Genomic DNA, 16,093 nt, shown 5'->3' on the forward strand with positions numbered 1-16,093 from the left:
AGTTCTGCTCTCGGACACTTCTGATAAATCTTCCCCTTTAAGTTTTTAAAAATTTAATACAGGTATGTGCAGACATAAAAAATACAATTGTGAGATATACAAATTTATACAACATATAAAATTGTGAATACAAACAATACAGATAAACAGTTATGAAAATAGAAAGTGTACAGACCACTGCGAGCAATGACGTAAGTCGACACCTGGGAGCGAAGTGTAAGTGCCACCCAGTTTTAACCAGAGCCTGCCGTTGGACTTTTTGCTGCAGCCGGATACCACCAGGTTGCTCCACAGGCGCAACTTGTGGTGGTGGCCAAGGTGAAGTACAGAATTGTGGAGCAGAAGGTGGCAAACGATCAGAGTCAAGAACGTAGCTTTTGCGAACGCTTTCTCAGAGGCATAGAGCACAAAGATCCAGCAGGGGTCAAAGGAAGGGGCTGGATACTTATCAGGCAAGACGGCACCAATTAGCAGTTACTGAACTAATTCCTTTGAATTCCATGCCCTGCTTATGCTTCCCATGGTGTCACGGCACCTTGAAGAGGAGTTATGACAGGTCTATACAGGAAATATGGAATTAGACTTACCGGTAATTCGGTTTCCACTAGTGACCATGACAGCCCCCACCTGGAGGATGCTCCTATATCCTGTAGGGACAGGAAGTGCAAGAGATTAAAAGCTCCTCCCTAGCACCCAACACCAGTGTCTACCAAAGTACCACCCGGAAGGATGCAAGTGCAAAAAGAAAAGTTTTTACATAGAACCATCTCCAAGAAGGAAGGAAAGAAGGGAGGGAAATAATGGGGGGCCGTCATGGTCACTAGTGGAAACCGAATTAACGGTAAGTCTAATTCCATATTTCCACCACGTTCCATGACGGCCCCCACCTGGAGACTTACCAGATTACCCCATTATTTGGGAGGGACCACCGTCTGCAGGATTTTCCTGCCGAACGCCAGGTCCTCCTGGGAGGCAATATCCAAACGATAGTGCTTTGCAAAGGTCGAGGAACTTGACCACGTTGCTGCCCGGCATATCTGGTCCAGAGATGCACCCCTTTTTTCGGCCCACGATGTTGCCATGGCCCTAGTGGAATGGGCTTTAATATCCCCCGGAAGGGAAGTGTTTGCGGTTTTGTAGCAGAGAGAGATGGTGGATTTTATCCATCTGGCTAAGGTCGCTTTTGAGGCTTTCAACCCTCTATTCTTTCCCCCAAAGTTGACTAATAAACTAGAATCTTTACACCACTCTTTTGTTGCTTCTAAGTCAAAGAGAACACATCTCCTAACATCTAAAGTCTGCCACTTTTTTTCCCGTTCAGATTTAGGATTAGCACAAAAGGAGGGAAGAATAATTTCCGGTTACGGTGGAAATCAGACACAACTTTGGGGAGGAAGAGGGGATCTAGTTTGAGAACTATCTTGTCGTCTAAGATTCTTAGAAAGGGTTCCCTGCACGAGAGGGCATGGATTTCGCCCAGTCTGCGTGCTGTGGTAATCGAAATTAGGAAGATCGTTTTAAATGTGAGGATTTTCATGTTTGCAGAATCAAGAGGCTCAAAGGGGGGCTCTGTGAGAATATTTAGGACCAGCGAGAGATCCCAAGAAGGGACTGGGTTGTGTATATGCGGTTTAATACGAGAACAGCCCTTAATGAATCTTTTGATCCATCTGTGATCTGCTAAGGGGAAATCAAAATATATACTTAAGGCCGAAATTTGGACTCTAAGGGTGCTTGGTTTAAGACCGAGAGAAAACCCTGCTTGTAAGAAATCTAAGATTTGACCTAAGTTTGGATTTTCTGGAGAAGGAGGATAATCCCCGCACCATGTACAGAATTTTTTCCAGATCTTGGCATAAATTGCGTTAGTCACTGGTTTCCTGCTTGCTTGAATAGTGTTGATCACTTCGTTAGAAAGGCCTTTGGTCATTAGGTATGCCCTCTCAGGATCCAGGCCGTAAGCTTTAGATGTCGTACGTCTTGATGATACAGTGGACCCTGTAGAAGAAGATCCTGACGATAAGGTAGATGAACAGGATTATCTATAGCTAGTTCCTGAATAACCGGGAACCAACTTCTTTTTGGCCAGTATGGAGCAATAAGAACCATTAATACCTGTTCTGTTCTTAATCTCTGTAAGATTTTGGGAATTAGGGGTATGGGAGGGAAGGCATAGACTAACCCCGACCCCCATGTATGACTGAAGGCATCTAACCCCGTAGGAGAGCCCTTAGGGTCTAAAGAAAAGTATTTAGGGGATTTATTATTTAGGTGGGTCGCGAAAAGATCTAAGGTTGGAGTCCCCCAAATATGACAGATTTCCCTGAAAGTTTGCGGGTTTAGCGACCATTCATGTGGATCTAATGTAACCCGGCTTAAGAAGTCTGCTTCTATATTTTCTGTACCTTTGAGATGGACAGCTGAGAGGGATAGAAAATATGTTTCCGCCCACCGAAAAATTTGATGTGATAACTCTGACAAAGATTTAGACTTTGTGCCCCCTTGTCTGCGCAGATAAGCTACTGTAGTAGTGTTATCAGAAAGGATTCTTACATGTTGATTTTTTATGTGTAAGTGGCTCTTTTTGAAGGTTTCTAGGACTGCCTTTAACTCCCGGAAGTTTGAGGACCTAGAACGAGTCTGGCTGTCCCACTGACCTTGAAAATAGTGGCCTGCCAACGCAGACCCCCAACCTGTCAGGCTTGCATCTGTTCGTATTGTCAAGATTGGGTTTGGATTCCACCAAACTCCTTTATTTAAGTTTATGGGATTCTTCCACCAGGATAGTGAATGTTTAACTGAAAGGGGAATTTTTACCTTGTGGTCTTGATGTAGAGGGTTTTTGTCCCACACCCGGATTGTCCAAGCCTGCATAGTCCTTGTGTGGTTCTGAGCCCAAGCCACGCACTGGATACAGGACGTCAGAAGGCCCAGAAGACTCAAATTTTTTTTTACTTTCTCTGGTTTTAAATCTGATTTTTTTCTTGTTTATGACCCAACCTAAGTCCTGGAGGAGACCTATGACTATCTGAAGGTGGGTCTTTAGTTCTAATTTGGTCTTGGCAACTAGAAGTAGGTCGTCTAGGTAAGGAACTATAACTATGCCCTTCAACCTTAGGTGGGCCACTACCTCTGCCATAATTTTTGTAAATATACGGGGTGCCGAAGAGATCCCAAATGGTAAGGCCTTGAACTGATAATGAAGTATTTTCCCCCCGGGGAACGAACTGTGAATCTTAGATATTTCTGGTGATCCTGGCAAATAGGGACGTGATAGTACGCGTCTTTTAGATCGATTGTACATAAAAGATCATTTTGACCTATCAGGGGGGTTGCTGACTTTATCGATTCCATTTTGAAGTGTTTGTACTTTATAAACCTGTTTAATTTTTTCAGGTTTATAATTAGACGGTAAGACCCATTGGGTTTTTTTTAATCAAAAATAGAGGGGAATAAAATCCTTCCCCTTTTTCTATCTCCTGGACTGGAACAATCACATCCATCCGAAGTAACTGTTGGATGTTGGTCCAGAGATGGAGAGTTTGTTTTTCTGGAAGATTTGGGTTCTGAAAATGTTGTGGGGGAATATGGAGAAACTCTACCCTGTAACCTGACTGGATGGTCTGGAGTATCCAAGGGTTTTGGCAGATTTTTTCCCATTCGGGCCTGAAATGGGAAAGTCTCCCCCCCCCATCTGAAAGTCATTGTTTCCTCTGCTTGTGGTCGGGGTTAGAGAAAAACCCTCGACCTGCGCCCCCTTTTGCGTAGCTCCATCTCCCTGTTTTTCCTTTGCCCCTAAAGGGAGGTTTCTCTTCCCTGGAAGTACGAAAGGGAAAGGGAAAGGAGGGTTTTTTAGGGGGAATTCTATTAACCGGAAACCCCTTTTTTCTGTCTGCTGCTTTCTCTAGTATAGAGTCTAATTCACTGCCAAACAAAAATTCGCCCTGGAAGGGTATACCACAAAGCATAGACTTAGATTTTGTATCCCCACCCCACTGTTTTAACCAGAGAGATCTCCGGACAGAATTGGTCAAGGCCGCCTCTTTGGCCGAAAACCTTAGAGCTTACGCTGAAGCATCCGCTAGACTGCTGTGGCGGATTTGAGGAGGGGTAAAGACGCTATAATGGAATCTCTAGAGGTTTTATTTACCAGGTGTGATTCCAATTCTGACAACCAGAAATATAGAGTCCTGGCGACAGAAGTGGAGGCAATGTTGGTCTTAATATTTAAAGAAGACGTCTCCCAAGCCCTCTTAAGCAAGGCATCAGATTTACGATCAAGGGGGTCTTTTAATTGGGCACTATCTTCAAATGGGAGATCCGTCTTTTTAACTACCTTAGCGACTTGAATGTCAACTTTAGGTATTTCATCCCATAGTGTATTATCCTCAAATTGCAACCTGTTTCTTTGGGGATAGAAATTCTTTTTTCTGGCTCCTTCCACTCTGATAATACTAAATCTTTTAATGTGTCAATTACTGGAAAGAAATTTTTCTTTCTGTATTTAAGTCCCCCAAAGAGGTCATTCTGTACTGAAGTCGGTTCTGACACATCTTCTATTTCTAATGTGTTTCTCAGGGCTTTTAATAAGTTGTCTAGATCTTCGGACGCAAACAAGTACTTTGTGTGCCCCTGATCTTTAGAATGTACCCCCTCTAAGTCTTCTTCCAGTCTTTCATCCATAGAACAGGAAGGAAAATCTGAATCTTGATCAGAAGAGGATGACTGAACGTATCTAGGTTTTTTCCTAGGTGGTTCGGGTAAATGAGCAGCAATAGAGGAGGAAACTTCCTCCTTTATTGCGGATCTTATTTCGTCCATTAATGACGAAAGAATTTTGGTCAGACAGTCTGAGCACAGGCTTTTCCTATAATCCTCGGGTAATTTAGAATTACATAAGCCACATCTTTTAGAGGGTTTTTTAAGGGGTTTATCTCTCTCTCTCTCTGTTCTTTCTCCTTAGGTTCTTTTTGCTCTTTTCCCTAAGAGAAGCATACATGATAACAGTTAATAGACAGGTATGAAATGTATGGTGAGAGAGAAGAGGTCAGCCCAGGGCTTGTACTTACGGGTACCAGGACCTGGAACAGGTTGGATGCGTCATCAGCCATATTTGCTGGAAGCATCAGAGCCACCCGACTAGGTTTCTCCAGGGACGCTTATAAGTGCTTCCTGGCGCGTCTGGAGAGGCTCGTCCCTCCTCCCACTTCCGGTGAGACCGGAAGTGATCGGGCTTCTGGACTGAGCGCGAGTCCACGGAGCCGGGCTTTCGGGTCCGCCCTTAATGACGTGACCCCTGCGCCCCGGTGACGCGCTTACCGGAAGTCGCATCATTCTGATGACGCGACGCGGCCCGACTTCCGGTACGCGGCCACTCCGGAACCGCGCACCTAAGACGCGCGTGCGCGCCACCATCCACTGCTAATCGCCGGAACCCTTCAACTGCCGAGGACCGACGCCCGGCTCGAACGCCGGTCCCCAAACAGAGAAAAGGCCCCAACTAACAGGTATTTTCCATCTGCCTGCTTGTCCCCCCATAACCGACCCAGCATTGGTCTCCCGGGACCACTGGTTGGGCTGGATGAACGGGGGGGTGGGGAGGAGGTATTTTGGTGTTCTCCTCCACTCGGTTGTGGAGGCGGAACCCGGCAAAAAAATAAAAAGTAAAAAATTAAATCTCGTGTCTCCCTAAGGAGACTCTCTTGCATCCTATATCCCGTAGGGACAGGAAGACACTGGTGTTGGGTGCTAGGGAGGAGCTTTTAATCTCTTGCACTTCCTGTCCCTACAGGATCTAGGAGCATCCTCCAGGTGGGGCCCGTCATGGAACGTGGTGGAAATATACAGTTCCAACTTACAAACAAATGCAACTTAAGAGCAAACCTACAGAACCTCTCTTGTATGTAAACCAAGGACTGCCTGTAATTCCTCCAATAATGCAGGCAGGCTAACTTTTACAGAAAATTCCAAGTTCATCTATGTACCCAGTAGACTAGAACAATGATGTAACAAAATGTATTTATGACATTGCAAAAATAAATATGCACTCAGAGAACACAAAAATAAAACCATATAATTAAATGTAGATAATTTGTATATCTTACTTTAATGCCCTTAGTTCCTTCAGAACGTTCTATCTCTTTTGCATAATCCTTAAGTAGCTTGTTCAACTGCGACTTGTGGTGACCTGATTTTTTTAAACTTTGAAGCACTGAGAAGTAATACTTTTCCTGCAATTAAAGTCAGAAATCTACATGTAAGCTATTTAGCATAAACAACAGGAAATGCAATTTATAGCCAATTCAAAGAAACCTCAAAAGAAACCTGTATCTTTAAGAAATGTATGGCAAACCCTGTGATATGCCATGAAGGACTCATGTAAAAACCTCCCTAGATTTTTTTCTTCAGTTTTTTTGGGCAATGATCATAAATAAATATATGTAGTGGGGGGGCATTTACCACGCATTGTTTGCCAATTCCCTGGTGTACAAGGCATGAAAAAGTCGCAATTCCTGGTGAGCAAAAAGGCAATTGCGATATCCCCCCCTTTTTAAAAAAAAAAAAAGGAGAAAAACAAACAGTACTATAAAATTACAAAAAAAAAATTTTTTTTGTACCTTTAACCCCAACTAAAACTGAAAAAAAAAAATATCCTAATAACAACTTAAATTTCAAATAACCCTATGTGTCACAAAAGCTATGGCACACAAATTTTTAATGAAGCTCATAAACTAATGAGATTTGCTAAAAATGCCCAGTATTTACAGCCTTTTAAGTCCTAGTCATTAAAGGTATAAAGAGAACCTGTCAGGGTGATTCAGGGGAATACACCACCCACAGGTACTTATGGACGGTGGTTTGGTGCCCCAAATCGCCCTGTATGGGGTTCCTACGTGTGCCCAATTAATAAAGGGAAAAAAAAAAAATTCCCTCCCAAACTCCCTGTGTCGGCACTCTGCTGCTATGGGCCTTAAAACAGCCTTGCAAAAAAAAGGTGCGCAGCGGGCACAACGTCATTGTACTCACATCCTGGCATGTATACATTTTTGTTTTTATTTCTTTACATAGGGCCCACATAAAGACTTAATACAGGCTGATTTGGGACCCTAAACCACAGGTCCATATGGACCTGTAGTTTGTTTAGTGTCCCAAATTGGGATGACAGGTTCTCTTTAACCAGTTCACGACCGCCCGCTGTGTATTCACGGCGGCGGTCAGGTCGCGCTGCATGGAGAGTGCTCACGGGCTGAGCCCTCTCCATAGCCGGTAAGTCTTTGCTGCATATTGCAGCAAAGGCTTACCGGTAACACCCGCGATCGATGCTAGTGTTATCACAGCGATGGCTGCCAGCAAAGCTGCCGGCAGCCTCAAAAAGATAGCGGCGCATGGGCGCCGCCATCTTACCTGGGATTGCCGCTCTCCGTGACGTCATCGGGGAGCGGCAATCCGTCTCCATGGTAGCCTCGGGTCTTCCGAAGACCCATGGCTATTTCGTTTTAACCCCTGATGAATGAGGAGGAAAATCCCCATATACTGCCATACTGTAGTATGGCAGTATATGATAGGATCGATCAGACAACCTAGGCTTAAAGTACCCTAGGAAGTCTGAAAAATAGTAAAAATAAAAATACCTAAAATTTCAAATCACCCCCCTTTCCCTAGAACTGACATAAATATAAATAAACAGTAAAAATCATAAACACATTAGGTATCGACGCGTCAGAAAATGCCCGATCTATCAAAATATGATAGCGGTTTTTAAATGCGTTTAACCCCATAACAGAAAATAGCGCCCAAAGTCGAAAATGGCACTTTTTTGCCATTTTGAAAAATATAAAAAAAATCTATAAAAAGTGACAAAAGGTCGTACAGTCCTAAAAATGATATCATTGAAAATATTATCAAATTTCGCAAAAAATGACACCACCCACAGCTCCGTACACCAAAGTATAAAAAAGTTATTAGCGCCAGAAGATGGCAAAAATTAAAAAAATTGTACAGGAGGTTTTAATTTTTGTAAATGTATGAAAACATTATAAAACCTATACAAATTTGGTATCCCCTTAATCGTACCGACCCAAAGAATAAAGTAGACATGTCATTTGGGGCGCTCAGTGAAAGACGTAATATCCAAGCCCACAAGAAAATGGCGCAAATGCGTTTTTTCACCATTTTCACTGCATTTGGAATTTTTTTCCCTCTTCAGAGTACATGGCATGGAATATTTAATGCCATCACTATGAAGTACAATTTGTTACGCAGAAAACAAGCCATCACAAAGCTCTTTACGTGTAAAAATAAAAAAGTTATAGATTTGTGAAGGTGGGGAGTGAAAAATGGACATGAAAAAACAGGAAAGGGCCCGGTCCTTAACCGGTTAAAGGGAACCTGTCCCCAGAAGACCCATTTTTAGCACTCCCCCAGTCACACAGAGCATAGTACATACACTGCCAAAGTGTGTTTGTATAAAAAATAGGTTTTACAGAAAAAAAAGATATGTTATATTGTACCTTTCATTAGCATCGGCTGTGTGACTAGGCACTCGTCCCCTGGGAGTGGCTGGAAAGGAGAAGTTTGCCCCCCACCCTTGGGAAACTGCTCCTCCGTGTGTCCTTTTCAAATATATGAATAACTCCCCTCACTCGGGATTGGCTGTAGAGGAGCAGGGGGTGTCGCTAAGCCAAGTGATGGGTGTTTTCATATATTTGAAAAGTACACATGGAGGAGCTGTTTCCCAAGGGTGGGGTGGGGAAACTGCTCCTTTCCAGCTACATCCATTTGATTTTCCTGTCCTTTTGGGTGATCCGACTAGAAACCAAAAGGAAGAAAATCCCAACACAAAGGGGCAGATTTACTTACCTGGTCCATTCACGATCCAGCGGCGCGTTCTCTGCGCTGGATTCGGGTAAGGCCGGGATTCACTAAGGTAGTTCCTTCGGCGTCCACCAGGTGGCGCTGCTGTGCTGAAGAGCATCGGAACGCACTGGAGCCGGGATGAGTGAAGGTAAGTGCAATTTTCGCAACAGATTTTTTTTTTTTAAATGCGGAGGTGTTTCCGAGTCCGTCGGGTTTTCGTTCGGCCATGCCCCCGATTTCCGTCGTGTGCATGCCGGCGCCGATGCACCACAATCCCGGGGCAATTCAGGGGAAATCGGCGGAAATATTCAGATAACACGTCGGGAAAACGCGAATCGGGCCCTTAGTAAATGACCCCCAAAATGTCAATGAATTTAATAAGGGCTTTTTGTAAAGTTGCATCTTTTTAGTTTTAGATACATTTCAGAAGAACTATTTTAACACAACCAGCTTCAACCCATTGTTTACCAATCAGCAATTCTGAAACAACATATAGCCTGTGCGGTCAAGCAATGGTATGCAAGTCAACTCTCTTAACTGTCAACAGTCCTAAATCAGGGACACTTACTCATAGATCCAGACACTGTGACTGTGGTAACCTTTTTATATTTGTTATCCATGGCCACCTTCCTGAGCCCCTCAGTGCTGTAGCTTCACAGGCTATTACAATGAGCAGAGCAGGTCTCCCCCTAACCCTGTACTTCCTGCAGCTAGATTACACAAGCAGAAGAAGGAGGGAGAGAGCAGGGGGGTGGGTGAAACATTTTCTGCTCACTGTAACAGCCTGTGAATCTGCAACACAGAGGGGCTCAGCTAACTCCCCCAGAGCCCTTCAGGGCCTTTATTAGCATAATTGTAAAAGTTTATTTTAGATGGAATAAGGCCATAGACAAACATAGGAAGACTCCCACAGTCACAGTGCCTGAATCTATGACTAAGTGTCCTTGGTTTATTATGTTGGATTTTAATAGTAGATTTCCTTTACCAATTAATTGTATTATGGCTGTATAAAAGGTATGCATAATGCAAAGCAATGAAGATATAATATAAAGAACACTCACCATATAGAGTTTAATGTGATTTGTTCCAACAAGGTGTTCCTTCATAGTCACAAAATGCCCCTTAACATTACATAATAGACATTTTACAATACTCTTGTCAGATTCTGCCATTTTCATTTCCACTATATACTGCAGGCCTGAAAACAAATACAAAAGAAAAGCTGTGTTTAGAATGTCAATGGTGTATCTTTACCAACACATTTGTGTTTTGTTCTTTTATATATGTTTGGCAGAGGTCCTAATAGCCTAAGGGGGATGGATGCCACTTTATGGCATCCACCACCAGCCTCTGCTGAAGGCACACTGTAGGTGTGATTTCTTTTTTATAAAATGCTGCCACTGCCATGGCAACCATCAAGAGACCCTACCTTCTCCTAATCATTTACACACCATCTAAATGGTTAGAATGATTGTCAGCACCTAGTGGCTACTGAAGCAGGAGCCCGGCAGTCTGTCACATGAGTCAGAAGTGCTTTGGGGGAGGCACCTGATCCACTCCAAGCTCTGGCTTCACAAGGCTAATATTTGTCGCCTGAAGCAAATGCCCACTGCCCTCTTTTCTCTACAAAACTCTTTGAACGCCTCATCCTACGTTAAAAACATGTGGTGACATGTTCAATAACACATGCAAAACTAATGCTGTTATGGACAACATATTAAACAATCAAGACAAATTTAAAAATGGTGAAAAGTAAAAATTTACTGAAAATACCAATAAGTGCCTCATCCCGATTTGGATCCGAGACAAAGTCAAGCACTGACATTGTTTCTGAAAAAGAAAGATACAAAAAGTGGCACATTGTTTAAAGCATCATCACAACCAGTAACATGTTTATGGAAACGTGCAGTATGCTGTAATATTCCGGCCAGCAAACTTATGCCGGTCCCTCCCAATTACTCCTCCCTCCCCATGTTCCCATGCCTCCACTCTGCAGATTTACTAATTTACATACTTTTAAAAGCTTTATTTGCAGCAAACGCTGCACTTCTAAGATTTACTAAAAGAAGCTAACTGCACATCGGCACAGGGGCGGGGCGGGAGTTAGTAATAGATGACATCACCCTGGTCACATGACCTAAGGTCCTTTACAATGTCATATAATGTGTCTAGAACTATTGATATGTACAAAGCCATAACATAGATCCATTTGTACCATAAAAAGCTGTGAAAACATATGTAAAATGTAATTTAGCTTTGTTTTTCTTCTGTAACAGTTCCAGGAACAATAAAATGTTGATCTTGTGCATTGAAATCAGTATTAATATTCTTAGTAATAGCTCATTATAAAAGAATCCAAACATATTATATGCTCTGTCTACAAGATGTACAAAATATGAATATTTTAAGGAAATAACGGCACAGTTATAGCAATACTCAAAGAGCTGAGCAAGGCCATAAACACCAGGTGTAAAAGGTACAGCTGAAACCCTACAATACCACCCGTGATAAAAAGAACAGCTGTTTCTACAAAAAAACTATAAGAAATAAGACATCATCGGCTTGCTAATTTCCCATACCCCATGCAGACAGCATGTGTATAGACGTCATGAGAGTGGCACACTCTAAGAACGACTATATGTTTTGAACCACAGCATCTAGAACCAAAATTCTGATTTAATTTACAGAAGAGAATCTGTATGCATATGTATGTGCCAAAGAACAAGAGTTATCCACTGGAAAAGTTGCATTTATGTGACATATACACCTCCAATTTTAAATTTAATAGTGGAAATCTCCACTCTTCTGTGACACCTAGAAACACAATGATGCTCCCCTGTAACATAACACCAAAGTTGTGTTTCTGGGTTCAGGAGACATAGCCATTTGAAGTGTACATGTAACTTCAAGACTGCCATATGGCTATATACATCCTATTTGAACATGCCCGGTGCACATAGCACTGACAAATACGTCATGACAATGTCAAACTTTAAATGGTCAAATCTCCTGGATCTTGAATGGATATTATACACCGCTACTGTTACAGTAAATACAGATCTCAATTCCCAACTAAAACTTTAACCCCTTAATGACGTGGCCCTTTTTTGTTTTTTCATTTCCATTTTTCACTCCCCACCTTTAAAAATCTATAACTTTTTTTATTTTTACACGTAAAGAGCTGTGTGATGGCTTGTTTTCTGCGTAACAAATTGCACTTCATAGTGATGGTATTTAATATTCCATGCTGTGTACTGGGAAGCAGGAAAAAAAATTCTAAATGCAGTGAAAATGGTGAAAAAATTCATTTTCTTGTGGGCTTGGAATTTACGTCTTTCACTGTGCGCCCCAAATGACATGTCTACTTTATTGTAGGTTTTATAATGTTTTCATTCATTTATAAAAATTAAAACCTCCTGTACAATTGTTTTTATTTTACCATCTTCTGGCACTAATAGCTTTTTTATACTTCGTTGTACTGAGCCGTGGGTGGTGTTATTTTTTGCGACTTTTGATGACTTTTTCATTGCTATTCTTCTTTGGACCACACGACCGTTTGATCACTTTTTATAGAATTTTTTATATTTTGATAGATCGGGCATTTTCAGCCACAGCGATACCTAATGCATTTATGATTTTTACTGTTTATTTATATTTATATGACTACTAGGGAAAGGGGGTGATTTGAAATTGTTTTTTTTTTTACCATTTTTTATGGGGATTTTCCCAATTAGCACATTGTAATGAATGGGTAAAAACGAGACAGCAAGGCTGCCATAGCAACGGATCGCCGCTTCCCGATGAAGTTACGTGGAGCGATGATCTTCGGCAAGATGGCGGAACCCTCTCCATGCACTCGCACCCGACCTGGATATTTCTGGTTCAGTTTCACCTAAAAATGCTATCCTTGACAATTCAGGAGATCTAACAATTTGAAGTAAGCCCCCGGCCTTTCCGTTGAAGGCACAATGCATAAGGAGCTGCAGAAAGCACTTTGAAAAACTACATGCACCCTCTGCCTTTGTCTCAGAGCCTGGAAAATGGTGATGGATTAACATTGTACATATTTATAACATATTTTGTTGAAGGTTTATACAATTTATGCTTATTTAAAAGGTTTTAATTGGTCATGAAAGGTTTAGTTAGGTTTTACTGTAAAATTATTTATATTGTTCGGGGCAGCAAAAAGGAAAAAAAACTTCAAACCTTTTAATATTTGCTTTTCAAGGGCCAAAAACAGTGTTCCTTCCCTACCTGGCAGCACCCAAACAGTGGATTACGGCCACCTCTTCGACAGTGCTGTACCTGGGGAAAAAAAAAAAGGTAATGTCATATACAGACTTAAAGGAAACACCACAAATCTACCTATAAAGGTAGATCGGGTGGTAGGTGGATCAATGGGACGTGAGGATAGCCCTTTTAAGGGCTAATCCTCGCGTCCCCGCACTTTTTTGGAAACTTTTATTACCCTAATATGTAAATTTTGTTATGCGGCTACTGGGGCGTGGAGTAGCCGCATCTGAGGTTACACGAGGCGGCTACTCCACGCCCTGGTAGCCACTTTACCCCTCCTACTCACCATCTTCGGCGCACAGCTGCTCGTAGCTGCGCGCCCTCGTCCGACGATCCTGCCGTCTGCGCATGCGCAGAACAGCAGGCCCGCGCCTGTGCAGCCCCGGCCTCGGAGCAGTGACCGCGCAGGCGCGGGCCTGCTGTTCTGCGCATGCGCAGACGGCAGGATCGTCGGACCAGGGCGCACAGCTACGAGCAGCTGCGCGCCGAAGATGGTGAGTAGGAGGGGTAAAGTGGCTACCGGGGCGTGGAGTAGCCGCCTCGTGTAACCTCAGATGCGGCTACTCCACGCCCCAGTAGCCGCATAACAAAATTTACATATTAGGGTAATAAAAGTTTCCAAAAAAGTGCGGGGACGCGAGGATTAGCCCTTAAAAGGGCTATCCTCACGTCCCATTGATCCACCTACCAACCGATCTACCTTTATAGGTAGATTTGTGGTGGTAGGTGCCCTTTAAGGACACCTGATTCACAGACAGACTTCTCTGCCAATCTCTGGTGATGCTCTCTGGATGTTTCACTTTAGTCCCAGGCTGCAATGATCAGCGTTAAGGTGTCTGTAATAATTAATAATTCCTTTATTTATATAACATACACAGATTATACAGCACTACACAGAGCTCGCCAAATGGGGTTTACAATCTAATAAACCTACCAGTATGTTTTGGAGTGTGGGAGGAAACCGGAGGACCCAGAGGAAACCCATGCAAACAGGGAGAAAACATACAAACTCTTTGCAGAAGTTGACCCTGGGACTTAAACCCCAGGACTCCAGCGCTGCAAGACTGTAATGCTAACCACTAATCCCCTGTGCACGTCTGTAATGAAGTGTTATTGATGATCTCCCCCAATTTCTTCCAAAAACCCTGACTACTGGCCACTATTCATCACTGTACTCCACATGTTTTAGCTTCCAGTTGAAGCTGCATCAGTTCCGGAGCTATTCTCTGGGATATCGATAGATCTGCACATAGAATACGTTAGGGTTTATTACCGGCACAACACTGGTATCAGCAGATCCTGCACGAGCTCTCGTCCTCCTCTCCCAGCTGTAGAGATAATCGCAGGTCTGTAGGGGTAGTACTGAACACGCGAACCTTGTAAGATCACTCGGAAAAAGGCTACCATTACATTCTTGGCTGTGGTGCCATAAAGTGAGCTCCGGCATTAATGCGCACGCGCAGGGGGCCAGCGCTGGTTGTGCTGCTACTACTACACTGCTGGGCAAATTCTTTGTGATTGGATAATCGGTAGCGAGATCCTCAGCGACACTACATGGACTTTTACTGTCAATTATGACCCTCGACGACAGGTGACAAATGTAACATATGACCCCTTGACGCCAGGTGACACATGCTCCACTACTAAATATGTGGCAGGGCTGTAAGGGCAGGAAACAAAACAAGTATATTATAAAGAAAACTGTGCTAGTAAAAATGATGCAGAAGTACACAAAACATGTTCATCAACATGTTCAAATAGCCTTAAAGGGGATTAACCCAGTGTTATTTTAGTTATCACCATAGTGACCTATAGAATATAGGGATTATATTACTGGAAGTCCCTGACTTTAAGGACACCCGATTTACAGACTCCTAGTTAGAAATGGACCCCTCTGGTCACTGTAACCCATGCTTATGCTCCCTGGTTGCTGGTTATTTTATGAACTTGAGTCCCAGGTTGAAATGGTCAACAAAGTTATCAATAGTGTCTGTAATGATGTTTATTGTTAATCATTTTTCCCATGACAACCCAAAGTTATGTTGTCACAGGGATAAAAAAAAATACTTTGTCTGGAGTTACACAAAATATACCTGTTCGGACTTACATACAAATTCAACTTAACCTCGTAATAGTACGGTGCGCATCGGGTGCTGGTGTGAGGGCTGAGCCCTCTCCATAGCCAACAAGTGTTTGATACATATTGCAGCAAAGACTGAGGCCCCTTCTACACTTGCGTTGCAGATCACGTTTTTCACGCACGTTTTCAATGCAATTTCAATGTGTTTTTCACGTGCAGAAAATGCACGTGAAATGGACTCAGGACTGACCTATATCTTTTCTATGGCAATTGATGCGTGAAAAACGCATTGCACTTGCATTGCACTTGCAAGTGTCTCAGAGTGCGATGCGTTTTTGATGCATCTCCATAGACTTGTATTGTGCGTTTTTCACGCACGTGACTTGCAAAAGTAGAGCATGCCGAGATTTAAATGCGTGTAAAAAAAAGCGCGTGTGTGCGTGAAAAAAAATGCAAGTTTGAAAAGACCCATTGGTTACAATGTGTCAGAGTGCAATGCAAGATCTGCGCATCAAAAGCACGCGCAGAAAACGTGCGTGAAAAACCCAAGTGTGAAAGGGGCCTTACCAGTAAAACCTGCGATCGGTGCTCCTGTCCTGTGTCTGCTCCGTGCAGAGAAAATCAATTGACTGATTAAAGGGCCTGTAGTATTTTACATTTTTCATTACAGTCTATGCCCATTTTTCTGCAAAGGGGAGCTACATTTAAAAAAAAAAAAACAACTAATTACATTTTAGATTATACAGGTATTTAGAGGACTCATTTGTATAGAAATTATACTGATTCCTGGAATACCCCTTTAACCATCATATAGAGGAGCAATTGTCTACTGTTTTGGTTACTATAGGCAATAAGTATAAGACC

General features: G+C 42.8%; 1 protein-coding gene across 8 annotated transcripts in view; it reads right to left on the reverse strand.

The window, feature by feature from the left end:
• The window catches only part of LOC140133139 (uncharacterized), a 74,574-nt gene extending 59,920 nt beyond the window's left edge, over positions 1-14,654 (reverse strand). The window contains exons 1-6 of one of the 8 annotated variants that reach the window (XM_072152890.1): positions 14,423-14,512; positions 13,111-13,161; positions 10,630-10,686; positions 9,918-10,054; positions 6,105-6,230; positions 588-647 (exon numbers count right to left, since the gene is read on the reverse strand). In XM_072152890.1, coding sequence (XP_072008991.1) covers positions 588-647; positions 6,105-6,230; positions 9,918-10,054; positions 10,630-10,681 — 375 coding nt within the window. In that variant the 5' untranslated portion in view covers positions 10,682-10,686; positions 13,111-13,161; positions 14,423-14,512. Of the gene's footprint in view, positions 1-587; positions 648-6,104; positions 6,231-9,917; positions 10,055-10,620; positions 10,687-13,062; positions 13,162-14,422 lie in introns of those variants that run through there. The other 7 variants (XM_072152888.1, XM_072152891.1, XM_072152889.1 and 4 more) reach the window with 7 other exon arrangements.
• Between the last annotated feature and the right edge of the window lie 1,439 nt (positions 14,655-16,093).

Source organism: Engystomops pustulosus, chromosome 5, assembly GCF_040894005.1.
Source record: "Engystomops pustulosus chromosome 5, aEngPut4.maternal, whole genome shotgun sequence".
NCBI lineage: Eukaryota > Metazoa > Chordata > Amphibia > Anura > Leptodactylidae > Engystomops > Engystomops pustulosus.